The 22,652-nt window shown below is 41.1% G+C and overlaps 1 protein-coding gene across 1 annotated transcript; it reads left to right on the top strand.

Annotated features, from left to right (window-relative positions):
* Positions 1-527: 527 nt before the first annotated feature.
* Positions 528-22,005, top strand: itpkb (inositol-trisphosphate 3-kinase B). Its single transcript, XM_083898842.1, has 12 exons — positions 528-641; positions 4,961-5,159; positions 5,845-5,995; positions 6,098-6,388; positions 6,754-7,734; positions 17,312-17,415; positions 17,699-17,732; positions 17,854-18,029; positions 18,312-18,516; positions 20,140-20,241; positions 20,495-20,566; positions 21,420-22,005. The coding sequence occupies exons 2-12, from the start codon at positions 5,113-5,115 to the stop codon at positions 21,627-21,629; spliced, it is 2,373 nt and encodes a 790-aa protein (XP_083754968.1). The 5' UTR covers positions 528-641; positions 4,961-5,112; the 3' UTR covers positions 21,630-22,005.
* The last annotated feature ends 647 nt before the right edge of the window (positions 22,006-22,652 follow it).

The raw sequence follows: 22,652 nt of genomic DNA on the forward strand, positions 1-22,652 counted from the left end.
TCTGCGCACGCGCTCGTGCACGTCATGTTTATCAGTGGCTGCACGTGCGTGAGGCACAAGCAAGAAGAGAGAGAGAGAGAGGGATAGAGAGAGAGAGCGAGAGAGAGAGAGAGAGAGAGAGAGAGAATGCCTTGTCGCTTCCGGCTTCAGACAAACGCTTTTTTACTACGAGCAGCAACAGCAGCAGCGGCAGAGAGACACAGGGAAAGAGGGACAGACACAGACAGACAGACACACGCGTGACAACAACACAAACCTGTGGTCAAAGTATGTCTTTCTCCTGAGGACACAGGGACAGGAATTCAGTGGTCAACGCGGAAGCCTTTAAAGTTTCCTTTTAAAAGAAGAAGAAGAAGAAGGAGAGAGACACTAGAAAGAAAGGGACAAGCTGCTCTCGTGGAGGAGACACACACACACAGAGAGAGAGACATTTTGAATCTTCTGTGGAGGAGTTTTCTTCTCGTGTGGGAAAATGTGAAGAAGGAGCCGCGGTCACGTCGAACAAGTTTGTCAATGTAGGAGAAAGAAAAAGAAGAAAGAGTGCGAGTTGTTCACGCAGACGAAACCTGTGCGTGTTTTTGTGTCGGTGTGGAGCTCCACGGCTCAGCATCACTGTCCCACGGAAGCCTCGGAGGACTGAGGTAAGACACAACCGCCCCTGCTGTCATCGTATTCGGCAGTTTATGACACTTTCATAACGCACCTCTGTCTCTGTGGTGCACATGGAAAGTACTGGAGGAGTTCAAAGCTCCTCTGCGCTCACCCACTTACTGTATGTGTTTAATTAAAGTGAAGGGGGGAGATTATAAACTGCATAATGTCCAATAATCTCGTGTGGTCTTTGTTTTAGGTGCAGCTCATTTGCAGCAGACAGTATGCAAAACTTAATGATGTCGAAGAGCTGAAACTCAAACATTGACTTTCAAATAACTGAGACTCAGGTTTTTCCAGATTTTCCGCAAATTCTCTCCCGAGCTGAGCAAATGTTTCGCACACATCACTGTTTGCTACTTCTTTTTGTTTTTTAATTCCAAATCTACATGAGAGAAAGTGAGTCCATGCTGGCACGAAGATGCACGAAATCCAGTATTTGCACCATGTTCTCATTTAAGATCATTAGAATGTATAATTTATTAATGGAATTGTCATTGCAGAATAGGACTTGTGGTCAATTAAAAAGCAAGGAACTAATACTTATTATTACATGATGTAATAAGTGTCTGCTGCAGTTTAATATTTGGCATTTTATTCTTGAAAATGACTTCAAAATAGGCTCATATTGCATTTATAGCAGTCAAATTATTGATTAATTCTAATATAGTTATAGTTAATAGCTGCAGAGACATACATACATGTTTATTAATACTAACATATTTACCAATCTGGTTTGAATTTGTGCCTAAATGTTACTTCTTTTTGTTTTTGAGTCGGTCGTCCTGCAATTTTGTTATGATATAAACAGTTTTGTGTTGCAGTTTCCACATACAGCACATATGTGACATAATAAAGTGTCCAGAAATTCTGTTACATGCTATAAGTAAAACAAACGCACATATGTTGAGTTTGATTTCAGACAAACCTGATTGCATTCACACAAAAAAAAGGACTGAATCAAAGGGACGTACAGTGTATCATGTCTCACCCTTACTCATAATTCAACAAAAAGTGTATTTAACTTTAATCGTCTTATCGCCTTAGTCAACAGTCGGCTTATGTAAACTTTACCAAACAATGACCGACCTTTTCTAAAAACTTTTTCAATGCCTTATAGTTTTTTTTTCTCCAGTGAACTATACGTAGGTTTAATGCCCACTTGTGTAGGCAAGAGGACACTTTTGAATACTCACTCAGTCCCACTCAATCTGACATTATAGACTGCACATATTCCAGTCAGTATCTATACAGCTGCATTTTGTTCTTTATTATGTATTATTGAGGATTTTAAGGCATGTTAACACTGTGCAAAGTCATGGCTGTTTCTCTAATTGGTGCTTTTTTGTAAAATAGTATTGTAAAAGGTGTCTTTTTCCTCAGTGTTTAAGCCTCTGTGGTGTAATGTGTGTCTACTTTGTTTTTGTCCTACTGTCTCATAACTTTTATTATAATTGTCACACAAACCGGATCCTAAAACTTAGGATAAACAGGCTCGACGCTGTTCAAACAGACATTTGTTTTACACATTTTAATATTATTATTAATAATAATATATTTTGTACTCATAATATAATGATTTCTCTCTGGGTAAACAGGACTTTTTTGGCACATGCAAAGTTCTCTTTAGCGCACCTTCGTGATGAAGCCGCCAGTGTGCAACAAGGCATTTCACAGAAAGAAAATCCACTGCTTCTGCAAGAAGGATTCAGTATAAACAACTAATCCAAGAAAAAGCCTTTGAACACCCCTCTTTCTTCTCTCGCTCTTCATTCCGTCACCCAGATCTCTCCGTCCTCTCCTGCACTTTCCTCCTTCCCTCTCTCTTCAGGCTTCCTCGTCCTCCGTGTTGTTTGTTCACGAACACATCTTCAGTGGATGTTTGTGTCTAATCAACATAGAGAAGTGATTATTCACTGTGAAAGCGGCTGCGCTGGTGGTTAGCGAGCCACTCGAGACTCAAGCCATTCAGATTGTTTCCTGCCTCTTTCTAACTGCGTCACTCTCCCCCCAACAAGGAAATCCCATGTTTACCTTGCACTTCATGGCCTAATGTCTTCACTTTAATATACAAAATACATCTGAGGGCTGTGACTGGAAGCTCAGCACGTGATGAGTTCGGGGCTATTTTTGCTGGAGCTACTCGTTTGCTCCAGGCTCGAGCTCTGGACGGAAAATAATTGGAAAACATAGGGAGCTTCCATCAGATTTACTGACTTCTGAGTCTCCACTGACGCTGACATTGGGTGAGAGGCAGAGTTCAAGTCTCAGGGCCGTCATGCAGAGATAAACAACTATTTCACTCCTATTCATTCTGCACGTGTTTGCACTGTGGCAGACAGCTGGAGTATTGTGTTACCCATTCAATTTCAATGGCAGTGAAAGTAAAGATATAACATGCTAGCTAATAACAATCAGCCATTTTATTGGATAGTGTGCATAGATTAGCCAAAACACTCCTAACACTCTTTAAATCTATCTTTTATATCTCTATAACTTCTGGTGCAAACCCATAAAACATCAGAGTGAGGATGGAAATATTAATTCCTGCTAATTATTGTGTGTATTTGTCAATGATGCTTCATGACGACACATTCAAACAAACAGGCGGAACCAAGCGATGGCAGTTCCCATGATCCCATGCGCGTGCCTACACTCTTAGAAATAAGGGTTCCAAAAGGGTCCTTCTACAAGGGCTGAGGTTCTACCTGGAACCATTTGCTTCTGAAAAACCCTTTCCCGAAGAAAGGGTTTTTCAAGGGTTCTTGGTAACACTAATGGTTCCAGTAACAACCATTTTGATCTAGAGAACCCTTTAAAACCCCTTTCCTGAATAAAGGGTTTTAAAAGGGTTCTTGGTGGAACCCCCCAAAAGGGTTCTACAAAAAGTTTCTACCGGGAGCCAAAAAGGGTTCTCCTATGAGGACAAGCCGAAGAACCTTGCGTCTTCATGGTTCTACTTAGCACTTCTAAGAGTGTAGGTTGCGATTGGCCATTGAAATTTCATAACAAATCAAATGTTTTCCCCATTTGTCACAGCTAATTTGATTATGATTGTTACATCTTCAATGAGAATTAAGCAGTACCTGAGTCTTAACACCTAATGCTCAAGTATTGACGCTCAACCTTCTAAGCAAAAAAAAAAAGAGCCGTTTCTGCAAGTGATGAACACACTGTTCTCGCAGTATTTGCATAGTTTAACACAACTTGTACGCAACGTAAACAAATCTTCCTCTCACTTCTTTCGGCTTCTCCCTTTAGGGCTCGCCACAGCGGATCATACGCAATGTAAACAAACATAAAAAAAACTTGTCTGCATTTAACTGAAAGCCCCGAAAGCATCACTTTACAATAAATAATTCACAGAAGCATTTTCTCGAGTAGTGACTTGATTCAGGAGCTCAGAAGCAAGTTTTGGTTCCCGAATGTGACTGACGAGAAACTAACCTCCTCCACTGTTAAAATAGAAAGCCCCGATATGTGATTGTTCTTGAAACCAAACTCTCCTGGTTATGTTTTAAGTGTCTGCTTCAAAAAGAGAAGTGGTAATTCAGTAACTCTGGGGACACATTTTTATCTGCATCACTTGAGGACAAAGAGATTCCACAGATCAACTGTAGTTTTTTCTTCCTCGCCCGTGTTCCTCTTAGCCTCCTTACTTCGTGCCTTAGTCAATTTCCTTGCACCCTTTTTCCCATGTGACCTGTCTTTTTCTTTTTCTCCCAGAAAGAATGTTGCCTTCAAGTTATTTAATTTGCAGCCTGAAGCAAACAAGAGCGTTTGGCGACTGTCGCGTTGTGCCTGAACAAAGTCGTGTTTGGTGATTGTTTAAACAAGATTAGGGGAAATGTTCATTTTAGTTAAGTATATATATATATAAAAACTCTCAAGAGGTTTCACAGTCAGTCTGGTGTTGAATTACAAGTCAAGTAGTTGAATAGGAAGGAAGACGGTGTCCACTGAGAGGACTAAACACCGGGCTGTGTTATGAAACAGCTGTTTGATTCAAAGGAGCAGTGTTTAAATCCCTGCTTTTATGGAAAACTGGTTGAAGAGAAGGAAAACGTTTCATGCTGAGTGGAATGTTGCCGTACTAATTTTTATTTTCTTCCAATAATTTTGTATTTTCTTTATTTTTTCCCAGTATGAACAGTGATATATATATTTTTTGGACCAACAGCAGGTCTTTGTCCATGATTAACCTCCAACATATTTCATTCTATGCTCAGTCTAATCACTCTTCTGATCATTTAATTTTACAGACAGGCAGAGATGTTGACTCGTGAAATTTGTGCTTTTCATTTTTCAGTGCGCAGCTCAGCTCGTGCATCGGTGTGAAGCGACTGCTCTCGCCTGAATGCGGAGGAAGCAGTGAAGGCTCTTCTCTTGCCCTCCCTGCAGCTTTCGGGGAGTAAGTCAGATGTGTACCCAGCACTCAAAGCCCCTGGCCTGGCTGCGGGGATGGCAGCCTCTGCCCTGAACCTGAACAGCCTTGGAGTCATGAACAGGTCAGCCATTTTCCTGGAGATTTCATACATCACAGTGCTATAAAAATGTTATGTTGATGGTTTATAGTCCAAACAAATGTTGTTTAACCACTAATAAAAAATAAAATGTCTGTTTAGTTTTACAGATTGGTTTCAGTCTGTCATTTAAGTTGATGGTGTTTTTTCATAATCACATTACACAGCCATGTATATAAACCTTAAAGCTACAGTGCGTAACTTTTGGTGACTTTTGATATCATTTGGCCTAAGTGACCAGTAATAATATTATTATTATTAGTAACATTATTTGTATGCTGCGTCTTTCACCTGAAAAGGGAATTTACAAAGCAATAGTATCAAACCTGGCTGAGGGAGCGTTTGAGTGTATACAGCAGCAGCAGCAAGAAGCCATCTGGTTTTACTAGGGCAATGTTGCTGCTGTTGCCTCCTTTAGTTGTGAGGTAAAACAAACAACTTCCTGTGCGCAGTGCAGTAATGTTACATGACAACAAGAGAACTAAATGCCCGCCTACTGCAAAACAGAGGTGACGTGGAGCTAGCTTAGCTTATTCAGCATTGTGTGAAGCCTTTTTCGACCAAAGGTTTAAATCTAACGGACATTTTTTTGAAAGTTATCCAAGGTAGTTTTACATTTCTGTGAGAGTTATAGCGCACCCGAAATACTAACCTCTCCTCTCCTCAGCAGCAGTAATCAGTTCCACACCCCGCCGGGCTCCTCTAGCACCACCACCAGAACTAGAACCAGCCCGGCTGCCCGTCCTGTGCTGCCAGTGCCAGATCGGAGCACCTTCTGCCAGTTACTGGGTGGAGGTCTTTACAGCCCAACCAGCCCCAAGGTAACTCGATTTAGTTTTAAAGCCCTAAAGTGATGAAGGTCAAGATCTAAAGTATTAAATTAGTTTTGAAGTGCGCCTAATAACATCTTACTCCTTTTCTAGACGAGTCCAACATCTGTCGGTCAAACCTTTGTGTTCCCCCCTTCGTCCTTGCTCTGCCCGAGCCCCGTCCCTCGCGCTCGCTCCCCCTCCCCTTCCCCGCGAAGCCCGGAGCTCCTGGGAGTCAATGTGGGCCAGCGGGTCAGACGTTTGAGCTCGCCCAGCGGCGAGGACAGCGGGGAAGGAGACGGCCAGGAGGAGAGGGGAGGAGAGACAGGGGAGGGGTGGAGGCGAGATGAGAGGAGACGCCAGGCGCAGCTGCTGCAGATTCACAGGGAGCTGCAGAACGTCGAGGTTGTGGATCCCATCATCTATACTTCTTTTTTGTCCCTGTCTTAATACAGCTATCCCGTGTGGGTCTTCACTGAATCCCTGATTCGCTCAGTAAACACCAGGCAGAACAGAAAAGAGTATATATGAAAATATGATTAATGTGTCAGGTATTGGCAGATAATTGCATGGTAATACAATATTTTGGTTTGTCATATTCCTTATAAATTCTGTTGAAGGCCAGTTTACACTAGTTCTTGTAGAAAATAGTCACACACTATGTGCTTGCCATGTGTTCATTTTTCAAATCACTTGATTGCCAAACAAGGGAAATTATCTGTAACTTTTAGCTGTGTTTGTACATTAATGATCAATTGCGTGTCTTTCAGGTCAGAGGAAAAGTTGGAATTTTTGAGGCTCACATTTCCGGGATTCGTGCCCAGGTGCTCAACAGCGAGATCCAACGCAGCCCTCGATCTCCAAGACGATCAATAAACCAAAACCCTTCGCATCCCGGCCAAGAGAAAACAGCTCTTCCATGCTTAATGACCCAGCCACAGCAGAGCCAAGCTCCCTCCGTTTTCCAAAATGGGAGAGATGGGACAGAAATAACATTACTAGAGAGGACAAACGGAGGAAGGAGTGAAGGCGAGGAGGACAGCAGCGCCGCTTCAGTGAACTCGGAGAATAAGACACTGCCTGGTCAAAATGGAAGCCATTCAGAAACGGCAATGCAAAGTCTGTGTTCAGACGGGACGTTTGTCATCCAGGGTTCCCTTGACGCATTGGATGCAAATGTGAAAACAGACGGAGAGGAAAACGAGGGAGAAAAGCTGAGGGAGAAGGAGGGAGGAAAAGACAGATGGGAGAGCGAAGACAAACAGATTCTTGGAGGCAAAAAAAGTTGGACAGAGAGCGAGTTGAAAGAGGAGAAAGAGAACCAGCTGTGCTCCGAGATACTCGAGTACAGGTTGGAGGCTAATGCACAAACACCTGCCATGTGTCACGCACAGAACAGTGAGAGCTCCCAGTGTTTGCTGGACATGACCGATCAGACCTCCAACCACTGTCCCCCCATCCTTCCCTCCATCCCTTCAGTCATAATAACTGATCATGGGCTGGACAGCCAGCTTCAGACTTCTGAAGGCCTTGGCTCAGACCAGGGGTTGTACTGCATTCCCAGCCCCGGCTCCAGCCCTGTCACTGGGCCGAACTCGTCCTTGCGATCCCTCAGGAAGCTGTCGTCGTCCTCCACCTCGTCTGCGGGTTTCTCCTCGTCTTGGGAAGAGTCGGAGGAGGATATTTCCAGTGATACGGAGAAAGGGGACCAGCTTCTCAACCCTGGGCTCCTCAGTTCTCAGCAGAAAGCGGTAAGTGGAGTGTGTCTATATGTTATGTAGAAGATGTGTTTCATCATTTTTAAGAAAAGGCACGAGTCATAGTACATGCACATGTATTACGCCATGTTGAATTTGTGCTTCTTTTACAAACAATCAGTGAAAATCGTTCATATTGCTCTTCAAAGATTGTCTGTGTGTGTGTTGAGTGTTTGAATGTGCCTGTGCATGTTACTGGGTGCTCCTGTGTCAGATTGGCCTGAGCTCACTCCCTGAGTAATGGTTGACATTCACAGCAACAAAGCTAGCTCTGTGCCCCGACCTGTGTGTGTGTGTGAGTGGATAAAGTGAGGGTGTGTGTGTGATAGAAAAGGGGTAAAAGCAAAAATAATTCTGCCAGTCACACACACTTAGACTTTGCCTGTATTTGGATGCTGTTCAAAGAAGAGGTTTATGTGTGCGGTGTGTGTGTGTGTGTGGGTGGTTGGATGTGTTTTTATTTGTAGCCAGCATAAGTTCACGAGGCCATCTTACTGCAGCTTTGAAACATGATTTCGTGCAGGATTGCATAACTGATTTTGCACTTGTGTCTAAATATTTTCGAAAAGTGTCCGTTTTTTATTGTGACTTGTTGCGACAGACATCTTGCCTCCCCCGGGTCTATATGGAGATGAAGTGCTAATGTTTACTTTACACTCTATTATCTGCTGAGTCACTGTGAATCTTGTCTGAGCTTTAAAACGTTCTGACCCCACACTCGATGCAGCATTTCCATATATTTTTGAGACATGGTGGTTTTGAGGATAGCTTAATTTTTGAGCAGCAGCAAGAGAGGAAACTGAAATACTTTTAGTTTTCATGTCTGATTCATTATTTTGTATAAAGTGGCTGCAGTTTTCTTGCATATTTAATAAAAGAAAGACCAAACCAAAACCAAAGCCACAGCTCTACCAGGTGATAGAGATTACTATTTGTTGAAGTGACTTTGGCTGGTGGATTTGAATACTGTTTTTATTGCTCTTTGCATATTTCCATCCTTCTTTTTGTGCTGTATCCAGGAGGTAGTGATGGAATTGCAGCTCACTGAGGGACAGAGTTTGTTTTAATCGTTTTCTGTCAGGATTTCCTCTCATCATAGCACATAGATGTCAAACATGTTAGTTATTCATGTTCCTGTCTGCGGCCTGTCATGGTTCCTTGATCCGTACAGAGTAAGTAAGGGAGCCTGGTGGATGTGTGCAAGAGGCGAACGTGCAGAAACACATATGGCATGCTTTCTCGTGTGGGAGGTATGTAGGAGCGAGAGAAGAGGAGTGATACTGAGAGAGAGGAAGACGAGAACACATCGAGTCGAACAGTAAGAAAGAGCAGGGGAATGTACTGGCGCTACATGTGCGACCGTCCAGACATGTTTTCTTCATTTGATATTAGGTGGAAATATCACATCTCTTCTCATGTCTTTAACAGTCAGATCCCTGCACTTTAAAGACATTTGTCACTGTGAGACTTTTAAAACATTCACAAAGAAAAACACAGATGTAAAGTGTAGCTCTGGTGCTATTTATAGAAACGAAATACATGTGCAAGAAAAGGACGGTTTGTCTTGCATTTGATTTTGCAATTTTTTTGGATCATTAGAGTTTGGTGTCTATGAAGTAATTTTTAAGTTGTTTAAGTGCTAGAGGCTGGGGAGTGAACAGAGCCATATATAGACAGTATTTTGGTGAATCTTTTGACTGTTTGGCATTCCTCCAAGGTTAGAAGGCATGAATGCGCCGCCAGTCTTTTTCTTGTTGTAGTAAATTGGCAGCAGAAGGACACCTGCAGTAGATTGGCATCTGTTGTTTTTCTTCTTCTTCCTCCTCCTCCTCTCCTTGGTCTAAAATGTCAGTTAACTTGTGTGGAATGAGACGAAGAATGAACAAGTTTGTTTCTCCCTGTGTAATTTATCGCTAAGCTTCCACGCCCGCACTTACACACATCACAGAGACGCAATTAACTTTTTGTCTAATGTTATGTTCAGTATTTAACATGTCAATGTTCACAGTCTACTAGGGATGTGAATCTTTGTGTGGCTCACGATTCGATTCCGATTCGTAGGGTCACGAACCGATTCAATCGATTCGATACAATGCATAGTGTGTACCTTTATTTCTATCTTTATTTAAATTTAAATGAAACTATTTCATCTTGTTTTTAGCACAATAGTGGCATGTCGCAATTTAAATTTCACTGACATTGTACCTTGTGCAATCTCGTGTGGCAAGTTAAGAAATCTTGAATCTTGAATTACAAGTTTATGCGTATAAATAATTAGGAAAAAACACAAATAAATAAAAATAAATACTGTAGGTAAGAGCAGTTTGAACAAATCTTCAACCGGTGTACTTTTCTAATAAATTACAGTCAAACATTAAACATTCAACTTTATTTTTTAAGTCCTTGCATTCATTGGTTTCAGCTCCATATGCAATTATTTGCAATTGCAATTTTCAGAAATCACTTGTTATTCTAGTTGTCAAATTTTCAAAGTAAACACTAACTTTTTGCACTCTATAACCATGTTTAATATACCGTTGCTGTTACCCCTATGGTGCAGCTTTAGGTTAAAGTCCAGCATCATGTTTCAGAGCCAGATTGACAAGAGAAACTTGTAAGTTAGTGGAGCAGAAGCTGCAGTGGAACGGAAGTGGGACAGGATTTATGAAGTTCACTGTATAAATGATGCAGACGGTGTGTTATTGTTGTCGTTGTTACTCATGTTCTCTTCTCTGTAAGTAAAGCCCTGGATGTGTTACCTTGTTGGACGCATTTCAATGTCATTGTTCTTGAAAAGGACGCATCCGTTAAATAAACAGGTCCGTTTATATAAACAGATGCGTCTCTTGGAATGAAGACTCCACCCAAATGCAATTCGGATACGCACACACACACGCACCCTCTGGACACACCGCAGCACCATGTTTGCTTTTCACACTCTGCAGAACAACACAACGCAACGCAAAACAGACGGACAAGACTGTCCACACAGACACGACTTGTTCTCGGCTCAGTGACTCACATCCCTTTTTAGGAACCCGACCATAAGCACCTCTTTTTCACCTTTAGTCGAACTTTTGAAAGAAACTCATTTCTTAGATAAGAGTTTGTTTTTGTAACCCAAGTGGGTCAGCAGCACCAAATATCATCACACACACACACAATGAGACATGCACACACACATTAACACACACACACACACACAGCATTTGCACTGCAGTGGAAAATCTTCACTACCACAGCGCCAGGTTGCCTAGCAACTTTGTGACGTCAAAGCGAGTTTCCCTCTCACAGCTGTGTGTGTGTGTGTGAAAGAGAGAGAGCGCAAGACAGAAAGTCTTTAGGTTTATGGGTGTGTGTCTAACTCTTGTGTGTGCTGTGAGAAGGGAAACACCGGTCAATTCTTTATTTGGTGTTTTCTGTGTGATGTCGCATGTGCTCGAGTTGCCCCGGCCACTGAGGCAGCATGACGTTACTTAAGCTGACATTTTGGCTCAAAGAGAACCTTTTTAGTGCTGGATCCAGTGCAGAAGTGATGTGTGGTTTCACTCGATTTCAGAGCTGTCAGACTCATTCACGATGGTGGGGGGGAGCCTTAATGTGATATGTGAATGCAAACAGAAACGTGCAGTAATCGCTGGTGTGCAGCTCTCGTGTCCTTTTTTCGATGTCTGCTAACTTGTCATATTAACTCTGACATGTTTATAGGTCACTGCTGCTTAGCAAGAGTGGATGCTCTTTTCGCTAGTTTGCTCTTCAATGTTCCATTGTGACCTAAATTTGGAAACAACTCTTCCTTATCAGACTCCACTTTTTAGTTACAACATAACTGAACCGCCACATCACTAACATTTAACCACCATTTTTTTTTTCTTTTACTTTTTCTTTGAGGTGTCGCTTTTTCACGCCTTTTGTATAGCTAAGGCAGTTCTGCAAGGCTGATTTTCCACTGGTCAGTCTTGGTTGCTAAGAGATTCATCATGCACTTGCCAAGCATTTTTGTTTAGCCTGCATCACCCTCCTTGAAGTTTAATTTGGTCTCTCTCAGCGTGTGTGTGTGTGTGTTTGAGTCCTAACTTTGCAGACTCAGACTTTTGCAGTATTTGTATCTGCATGGGGACCTTGCGGTGAGTGACACCAGGCTTGTTGTTTCCTCAGTGCTTCTCTGTCGAAAAACACATCAGTGTGCATCAGTGTTTCCCCTGCCTGGTCACATTACACATTTATTTGTAACCCAGAGTTACCCTTTGCCCAAGTTGTTTTCCTCTCTCTCCTGTGATTACCATTCTCACCACTTTCGGCCTCACTTCACTCCCTCCTGCGTACAGATGAGCGATACGTGATTATCACATATAACTCACATTGCCGTGCATTTACACTTGTTTTAATAATGCATATGATAATCGCACAACATTTTCATATAATCTAATTTTAATGCATGTTTTACTTAATCAGTTAAATGTGTGTGTTGAAAAAAACAATGCTCTTTCACCTCTGTGCTTCTTTTTTCATCTGTGCTCTTCTGTTGTTTACAGAGGGCAAGGCCCTTTTTTCACTCGTTCTTTTGTTTGTAGTCAGCGGCGGATATGGAAAATACTGTCGCTGAGGCAAGCGGCAACCCCCCCCCCCCCCACTTCCTGTCTGCAAGAAGTTCCTTCGCTTACCATTTCCCCCCTTTCTCTCTGTCTCTCTCTCTCTGTCTCTTTCTCTCAGTGGAATCTGTAGTGTTTTTCCTGATCTCCTCTTGTCATCCAGCTCATATGGGGATAGAGATAGGAGACAGAAACAGAGACAAACACAGAGAAAGACTGTGAAGTGCACTGAGCCAAAAAGAAAAATAAGAGAGACTTTGAAGGAAATGTAAGACAGACAAAATGTGTGGACTTTGCCAATTCAAACAGAACCTTTTTTAATCGTATTTCAGTTTTCACATCCAATAATTTTCCACTGTTTAAAAAAAAAAGTAAACTTAAAACAAGAATACCAAAATACCACCACAAATGAAGCTGGTTTCAAACCGCATGTTTTGGGGAATCATGTTCTGGCAGTAACTCCCATTTTTTTCTCTTTGGCTGCCTGAGTATAGTGTAAAAGAAATAAAAACAAACCACTCAAACAGAAACAATAAATATACCAAAGAAAAGCCACACAACGACATAGGTTGTGATGATCATACTCTTAGAAATACAATTGCTAAGTTGAACCATATAAGGTTCTTCGGCTTGTCCTCATAGGAGAACCCTTTTTGGCTCCAGGTAGAACCTTTTTATAAAGGTTCCGCCTGGAACCCTTTTGGAGGGTTTCCACCAAGAACCCTTTTAAAAACCTTTATTCAGGAAAGGGGTTTTAAAGGGTTCTCTGGATCAAAATGGTTCTTACTGGAACCATGCGTGTTACCAAGAACCCTTTTAAAACCCTTTCTTTGGGAAAGGGTTTTTCAGAAGCAAATGGTTCCAGGTAGAACCTCAGCCCTTGTTGAAGGACCCTTTTGGAACCTTTATTTCCAATAGTGTATAGTTTTCAGGACTAAGAAGCTTTCCTATAAGGCTGTATATCAGAAAACTATGACTGAAGTTATGGTGCACAATTTAGATTAGTGCTAAAATTGGCTAATTGATTAATCAATAGACATTCATTACTAAGAAAAGTGTTTGTAATTTAGTTGCATCCCCAGTCTTAATAAAGCTTTAAGATATATATCACAAATGTATTAGACCACCTGTCATCAAAACATTTTCAAAAACATGTTTGCTACTAAAAATGTTATTATTTATTTGGAAAAAAACTAACTGAATGGACCCTTTCATACACAAATTTGAGTCGACTCACTGAGCTTCTTCTCTGAGAAGTCAGAAATGAATCGAGCATAACATTCAACCACTAAAACAAATTTTTATGTTCAGGAATGCAAGTAAACAACTATAATTTGACATTATAATCAAGAAATTATAATGTACTTTACTTATTTGTTTTTTGTAAAACACATTAATAATTATATTTTAGCATTAAAAACATATTTTTTTATTGGTAACATAAATTACCAATGCTGTTAATTTATGGCAGCTGTGGTCTAATAAATGTGTTAAGCAGTGCATATTCGCTATAAAAACAATTACAGTTTGATTTTAGTGAGAAGTTGGACACAGCAAGTCCAAATGTCCTACTTTGAATTCTGTCTCATAGTTTCATGATTTGCATTGCATTTGTATCACTTTCCTAATATTATAATCATTTATTTTTGATTTATTGTCCCAAAAGTGTTTTCACATGCAATTCATCTCCCTCTTACACAAATCCTACACACACACACACACACACACACGTCCTCATGTGGACACATTCATGCAAATGGTTTCACCCAGGCTATCAAATACGACAGGTATGTCTGCCCACTGTGAAATTACGACATCCATGTAAAACCACATGCAGCGAATGTCCGAACCATTTCGTGTGTGTGTGTTTGGTTTTAAAAAAACGTCACCTATGATGTACATGTTTCCCACCGTGGTGGCGAATAGGAGGCTGACGACGCATCAATGGCCTCTTACACACACAACAAAGGTTTGCACCATAGCTGACAAAATACTCCAAACATTCATACACGGAACAACAAGTTTAAATGTACCTTTCTTCTTATTTATTTTATTTTCCCAGAATGTTGTGTATATTCACACGTAACACCCACTCACACACACGTATAGCTCCATCTGTGACTTTCAAAAAGTTGTGACCTGTGTGCAAAGATTTGCATGCCCAGATTGTGTTTGTCTTCTGTTTTGCCTATCAAATCGTCAACAATTGTTTGTCTCTGCACACACACACTCCCTCAGACACACACACGCATGCATGGAAATCGTGTGGGACTCGGCGATGGGTGTGTGTTTGGCCAAGGTTTCAGGACAGACAGGGACAGAGTTTGAGCTGCACAGATAAACGGTGAATTAGGCGGAATTTGGTAAACTCCTCGGCTGAGAGAGAGAGAAAACCCATCGGCCACGATGTGGTCTTCGTGGCTGTATTCGGTGATGAGTGTTGTTGCGTCAGTCGGAGCCATCTTTCTCTTTACCCTCATCCACCGTCAGGTACCGTCACCTCTGCTGCGGCTGCTGCTGCCAGGGCTTGCAATTACTCTCGCAGAGCTTTTATACTAGAGGGAATACCGACTACTTGGGCAATACAGATTATTCAAGGCGATTTATAACACTTATGATACTTATTTATCTGTTTGCACACACATTTGTTCTCACAAACTTAAGTTGAAGTCACTACAACATATTTTCTTCCATCTAAAAGTTTAGTTTAGAGACAGGACATACATATGGTTCTTTCAAAAAGAATAAGAAATCAGTACACCTCCTATTTGATATCTGAATTTAGTCCTTGTTTAGTCATGTTTGACAGCTTTACTCTTCAGCTCATTTTATTGAGCTATAATAACGCTGGCAATATCAACGTTTGTGATAGTTAAAAGCCTTCAGTGTTTTCCTTTTCATGTCAGAGACAAACCTACCCTCTGTTTCTTTTGTTCCTCTGGTCGGATTTTAATGTCTCTACAAACTCAGGCAATGGCTGTTATTACTTTACACTTGAGGCAGTCCAGACTTTGTCTTATGCTTTCACTCTCTCTGGCCCTCCTCATGTCTCTCTCTGTCTTTGTCAAACACACACACACACACAGTGACTATAAGGAAATAAGTAAATGTTAGATGGATTAAAGAGTGAGTTGACAGAGAAAGTACAGGCCGAGCCTGATACTTTTATTGAGAAGAAGAATGCTTATTTGTCTTCCTGGTGGTCAAAGACAAAGCTTAATCTGTTATTTATGTTTATTTTTATTTATGTCTTTAGTAAGTGACAGGACTTATTCCAAGTTTGTTGTGCTGTTTTGATTTATTGAGCTAATAATGGTCAGGCCTTGCTATTCTCTGACCCATTTCAGTACCTTGGAATTATTTTTCCAACATGTGATCTGCACACGTGTGTGTTTTTTTTTTTTTTCACTGGGGCAGAGAAAAACCCCTCATGTGTCTCTTCTGTGTGTGTGTGTGTAGCCATAGATAGTCACGCTATCAGCTGATCCAGATGATGTGACAAGGCTAATAAATTTCTCCTTCTATGGTCCTCTGGTTTCTTATCTCCTCTCCCTTTAACTCGACGTCCCTCTTTATGTACACCTCGACTCCTTTTCATATTTTTAGTTTAACTGCTGCACCTACAGGTCGCTACTAGCTCCGTTTATGCCCACCTGAAATGCTTCAAGCATAAACTGATGTTTTTTTTTAAATATATTTTTGCTCGGTAATAGTTTGTTTTATCGCTCCATTGCTGAGCTGTGTTGAAACAAGCAGCGAAAGTAGCACAATCACTTTGTATTTACTTACAGGAGAGTTGAGGGGAGTAAAAGTGCTTAAAGCGATAAGAGTGATGATATATGTAAAGAAAATCAAGAGGGGTGGTCCATTTAAAGACGAGTTACTGGCCTTGTCTGATGTGTGTTTAACAAGCTATTCTATGGTTGAATATTACATTTACGTAACTGACGATGAAGAAGAAAAAACGTAGAGCAGGAGAAACGCACAATGAGCTTCATTTTATGGTCAGCGAGAGGAAAGTCAGAGCGTTTTTGTTTTATGAATGAGTGAGTGTGTTTGTTTGTTTGTGTGGCAGGAGTTCGGTAGGTCAATGTGTCCCTGCCAGGGACAGGGAGAGCCTTTGGAGAAACACTCTGTCTGTTTGTGTGTGTGGGAGCATTTGTGCAGATGTCTTTCTCCCTCTGTGTGTGTGTGTGTGTGTGTGTGTGTGTGTGTGTGTGTGTGTGTGTGTGTGTGTGTGTGTGTGTGTGTGTGTGTGTGTGTTACCAGGGGAAACCCTAGCTAGATCCTCCAGAGTTCAGTTAAAAAAGTTCTGAACTAAAATAACAGACAGGGAGGGATTAAAGACAACTGTGTCACCAGGGACCAGTCCTTGTTGAGACTAAAACCTGCTCCTAATGAGGTAGAACCTCATTTCTAAGGAACTGGCTACACAATATATCCAAAATGCACTGTCATCACCCTATTGATATCTATATATCAATATCAATAACGTGCAATATCTTAAAGGTAAATACAGTACATATTGCGAAGTTGGAAGAAACGTTTAAAGGGGAGCGATCTCTCAATACAATCATGCAATTTTCATGGAAGTCATTTATTTAGTTTGTCAGGGTCTGCATCGTCTTCACACTGTCCCATCTATGTTAGAAGAAAGACATCATAGGACTTGAAATGGCCAAAAACATTATCATATCAATCAAATTATCCCAATAAATGTCAGACAATCAAATACTGAACATTTTAGACTCCAGTCTATACACACTGTACGTATTTATTTATCATAAGTCAGATCATCATCATTGCAACATTATTACATGGTAAGGTGTTGATACACTTAATTCATATTTCACAAAGCATTCACAAACACTTGCATGGAGCTAATGATTCATTGGCGTTAAATGATAGTAAATCACATCCCCGGTCATCCTGTATAATCGCTTGTGTTGTGTTGTGTTTTTTTGTGTGTGCGTTTGCAGCACAAGTCTTGGAAGAAGATTAAGAACATGGTCCACTGGTCTCCGTTTGTCATGTCCTTCAAGAAGAAATATCCTTGGATACAACTGGCCGGCCACGCAGGCATGTAGACACACGCAGACACACACATTACAACTGTCAAAATATTACAAACGGTTACACTGTGGAAATAAAGATGGGGCTGAGAAGACGCAGCAAGTCGGTAGTTGGACGATGTTTGGATATGGAATTTATTTATAGTGTCTAATTCCCTATTTATAATCGTACCCTACAGGGTGATGAGACACACACACGCTCTGATAATTGTCGGCTTTTTCGTGACATGTTTGTGGTGTAAACATGTCCTACAGCAACTTCACAGTAAATATGTCTTCTTATTTTCCAGGGAGCTTCAAGGCAGGAGCCAATGGCCGCATTTTAAAAGTAAGATCATTCACACTTTTTTTTTACTCTTCTTCAACAAAGACTCTTTTCAAAAACTGAATCAGTATTTCAGTTGTTATGTTTAGTTTTTGTTGCTAAGTTGCTCTATGATATCCGTCAGAAACACTGTGACTGCGAGCAGCGCTGCTTGTCCCTGCTGATGAGGGACGTGCTGCGCCCGTACGTCCCGGGTTACCATGGCGACGTGGAGAAGGACGGCCAAAAGTACAACCAGATGGAGGATCTGCTGGCTGAGTTTGACTTTCCGTGTGTGATGGACTGTAAGATGGGAGTGAGGTGAGGCAGCAACCCAGTGCATGACAGAATAGTCTTCTAGTTACTGTATTTGTCTCAACTATCTGGTCTTAAAGTAGGCAAAGATGTAGTTCTTGTCTTCTTTGGTGAGTCAAATACTGGAGACTCGAGACTCCACTCGATACAGACATACATATACTGAAGACACAACTTTATTTGAAAGCAAAACACTCAAAACGTGTAATAATCCCACATCTATGTACATTTTCTCCACCAAATACCACACGATTGGCTAAATCCACCTCCCTGCTCTTCTCCTACCAGGACCTATCTGGAGGAAGAGCTGACCAAGGCTCGTAAGAAGCCCTCTCCAAGACCTGACATGTACCAGAAAATGGTGGAGGTCGATCCTGAGGCGGCTTCATCAGAGGAAAACGAGCAGAAGGCGGTGACCAAACCTCGATACATGCAGTGGAGAGAAACCATCAGCTCAACAGCCACACTGGGATTTAGGATAGAAGGAGTCAAGGTGAGGCCTTCAAAGAGAGATGTGTGTGTGTGTGTGTGTGTGTGTGTGTGTGTGTGTGGGGCTGTCCCTTCCCTTCTTTCTTGTAGTATTTAGAGTGTGGGTGTGTGTGTCCTTCAGGGGCATGATCTAACTTCCTGTTTTGACCAGAAACTTCCTCTAAGTATATGTTTGTGCATGAGTTCCTTTGTCGTACATACGGCCTGTGTGTGGCAGCTCTTTAGGGATCGGCATCTGGCCCTGACAGTGACACACACACACACACACACACACACACACACACACACACACACACACACACACACACACACACACACACACACACACACACACACACACACACACACACACACACACACACACACACACACACACACACACACACACAAATCTCTCTCCCTGTGTCTTTATTTGAGGGCTGTGGCTATATAAGGACATTCACGGCCTCCTGGAGATCTGTTGCCATGACACTTGAGGTTATCCCCCGAACTAAAGACGTGTGTGTGTGTTTGTGTGTACTCATTTGTGTTACCTCATAGGGACCTTTTCTGGCATAAACACTGGCCTTGTCAGGACCAGTAGTCCTCATGGATACCCACAGCTTGGTCCTAATGAGGCAGAACCACATTTCTGTGCCTCTGGTTACAGTTATGGTTAAGATCTGAATAGTGTGTTAATCTTTAAGATGGGGTTAGGCATTAATTAGTTATAGGTTAAGGCTTTATTTAGGCTGATGTCCCAACAAAAATAGATGCACAAACCTCCGTGTGTGAGAGAGAGAAAGAAAGAAGGGGGAGACAACTGTAGCTGTGCTCAGACTTGAACCATAAAGGGAAACAAACTTTTGCTTTGTTGCCTGGCAGCCAGCAGAATAAAAACTAACTTATTTCACTGTGAACACACCAGCTGGTCGGCTACCACTGCTCTCATACAGTGCAGTACTAACAGTTCTAATGCTCCAACTGCAAGTTTCCCTATTTATTGTCTTTGTTGCTTAATTATTTTCCTTTTTGTGAGTTTGAGACCTTGTTCCCACCAGGACACCTGAGACAGAGCCATGCATGGAGTCAATGATGGTGTAGGCTGAGGCCCACATGTGAAAGAAATGGCAGTAAAAGCTGATATGACAATTCATTAAGGCTAAAAACAAAAACAAATGAATAATGAACAAATGTCCTGTTGATTATGTAGTCTCAAGGATTCACTTGTTCTGACTTATAAACATATTTTTTTATAAGATATAGGTCTGAACATGAATGAAAACTGATAGTCAACTGACCGCAGAAACGACAAGTTTGTCAGAGTAACGGATTTTATGGCTCTGGTCAGTCTGGTCAAAGACCTTTCCTTGCTTTCAAGGCTCTAAAAATACATGTCCCTCTCTGCTTCCTCTCCTCCCACCATTGTTTTTTTTAAAATCTGCTTTTCTTGTCAATCTTCTCCTGTGCGTTCTCCTTCCTCACATCCTCCTGTTTTCTGCCTCCACCCAATCCTTCCTTTTGTACAAGGAGCTGAGGTATTTGTTGCTATTTAGGTTTAACATGAATATAAATATATATTACCAATGTAAACATACTCTCATGGTCATTTCTTTCACTAATGATCGCTGTCTTATTTCTTCTGCAGAAGGAGGATGGGTCAGTGAACAGAGATTTTAAGAAGACAAAGACAAGAGAACAACTTACTTTGGCTTTTGAGGACTTTATTAAAGGCAATAAGGACACACTGGTGAGTGTGTGTGTGTGTGTGCATACACTAATAATTTCATTAAATTTAAGGATTCAATCATTTCCATTTTTGTTAAATGCACTGAGCTATAAAGTACAACATGCAGTGACATGAGGAGGTCACGTGAGCTTTTATTTTGAAATAAATTCAGGGATTTTTTTTTTTTTTTTTTATTTAAAGAGAACATCCTATGCAGACATTCTGGAGCAAGTTAAACAACATCTTGATGTTTTTTGTTGTTGCTGTTTTGCAGAATAATTATTTAAGCAGGCTGAAGGAAATTCGAGGCACTCTGGAGATCTCCCCTTTCTTCAAAACCCACGAGGTAAAGACACACATTGTTATGGTGAATTCACATGGAATGCAAAGTCATGTTGTGTCATGTCATTTGGGTTTACGCGCGCCGCTAGATCATTTGTATTAAAGCACAACCAGCGATTGCTCGCCTGCAGCTAATGCTAGAGCTAACAAAAAACAGTTTCCAGGTAGTTTTCCCTCTTAATGGAACCATTAACATCATGTGCTGTAGAAGAAGACCTGAAACAAGTGATTGAGACCAGTAACTCCACAGGAAAATGTTCTCTGATGTTATTAATCAAGTGAAAAATAGGCAACCAGCAGAGTTGCCCTCTGGTGGCTATTTTATATATTCGTACTTCCTGGTTGGCTTCAGGAAAAACCTGAAAAACTATGTGCATATGTACATACGGTAGGTGTGTACGTCTTCACTTATACATTGACATGATGTTGGAACAATCTCTCAGCGACAACTGACTTTTGAGACGTGGCATCGACTCACTCATTCATGTGCACACTGACAAATACAAGCCCATGCACACAAGTTAAATCGAGACTAACAATCTCTTTTACAAGAAAGTCCTGACTCAGACGGGCAGAAGCACAGCATACAGGTAAAAATAATACATACAGTAATACGTTTCAGAGACATTAGATATCATAATGGTCTTAAAATATATTAATCAGAGTAATACAAAGTCAAATCGAAGACGTTCTGTCAGAACATCTCTGTGAGATTCACTGGTTTTGGAAATTGTTCCAAGCCAATGAAGTGGTTAAGTTGTACATCTCCCCCCTCCCCCAAATTTCACATAAAATCTGCCAGTGAAAAATAAATAAATATTTCCTGTTTTGTCTCTTGTCTCTGTGTGTCCCTGCAGGTGATCGGCAGCTCCTTGTTATTCGTTCACGACAGTAAGGGAAGAGCCAAAGTCTGGATGATCGACTTTGGGAAAACCACACCTCTCTCTGAGGGCAAGGAACTAAACCACAGAGCATTATGGGCAGAGGGCAACAGAGAGGACGGCTACCTGTTTGGACTTGATAGCATGGTGGACATAATCTCATCCATGTTGAACTCTGAGACATAAAAGTCAACTCGCTTCCATTCATTCGTCATTTCTCTGGGGAACACTTGAGGATTTCCACAAGGGTTTTTTTTTTTTTTTTTCCCAACTCATTTGTAATTTCCCGCAACAATGTGTGATTGATTCATTGACGGATGCAGTCTATTTAAATCCAGAGGAATCGTGTGCCATTCTTCTCCTTCTTCCCAATTCATAACCCTCTTGTTTTCCTAAACCCTAAAAGGCATTGGACACATACGGACATTTGAACTCGTCATAGCAGGAGAGCAGAAACAATGACACGGCACACAATATCATTCATGTGACTAATGTAGTTGAGCTTCCTCTGCTAAGACATGACAGAGTGTACGTTAACATGCGTTATAGATATTAATATACAAACTCAATGTAAAACGACACTCTGTATTTTTGTTACTGTGACTAAATCCCATTAATCCATCGAAACTGTTAAGACTTACCCAGTTTTTGGGTCAAAGCAGACACGTTCCTTATATTTGAAATTAGCAAACGTTGCTCTGACAGTACAAAATAGATATTTAGTTGGATTTGCAGCAGGGAGAAAGTGCATGTGGGATCATTTTAAACTTAAATTATTGGATATGCAGACAATGGAAGTAGTAGTTTCTTAATGGGATTGGTTGACGATATGGAAAATATTGAAAGAACTATTATGGTGGGGAAATCGGTGGCGCCCTCACATGGTAACACTGTCAAATGTAAGGTAATGTTTTGGATGCATAGAAATTGTATGCATAGTGTTTTTAAGTCTAAAACTCCCCTTTGAATTAGAATGTCACTCAAACTGCCATTTACATATCCGAGTTCATTTCCTTTTTATCCTTATAGGAGCTAAACTCAACATTATTAGACACATTTCTCTGGACCACATCTTCAACATTTGGCCCATGTTTTAAATAATCTGCACTCAATTTCAATAGAGACTTATGTCCCATGTGTTTTTACTCATGAGAGCATGATTTAAACACACTTTTTTTTAGATTATTTTTTAAAATAACATTTTAATCA

This window comes from Microchirus variegatus, assembly GCF_963457635.1.
Source record: "Microchirus variegatus genome assembly, chromosome: 12".
Classification (NCBI taxonomy): Eukaryota; Metazoa; Chordata; class Actinopteri; order Pleuronectiformes; family Soleidae; genus Microchirus; species Microchirus variegatus.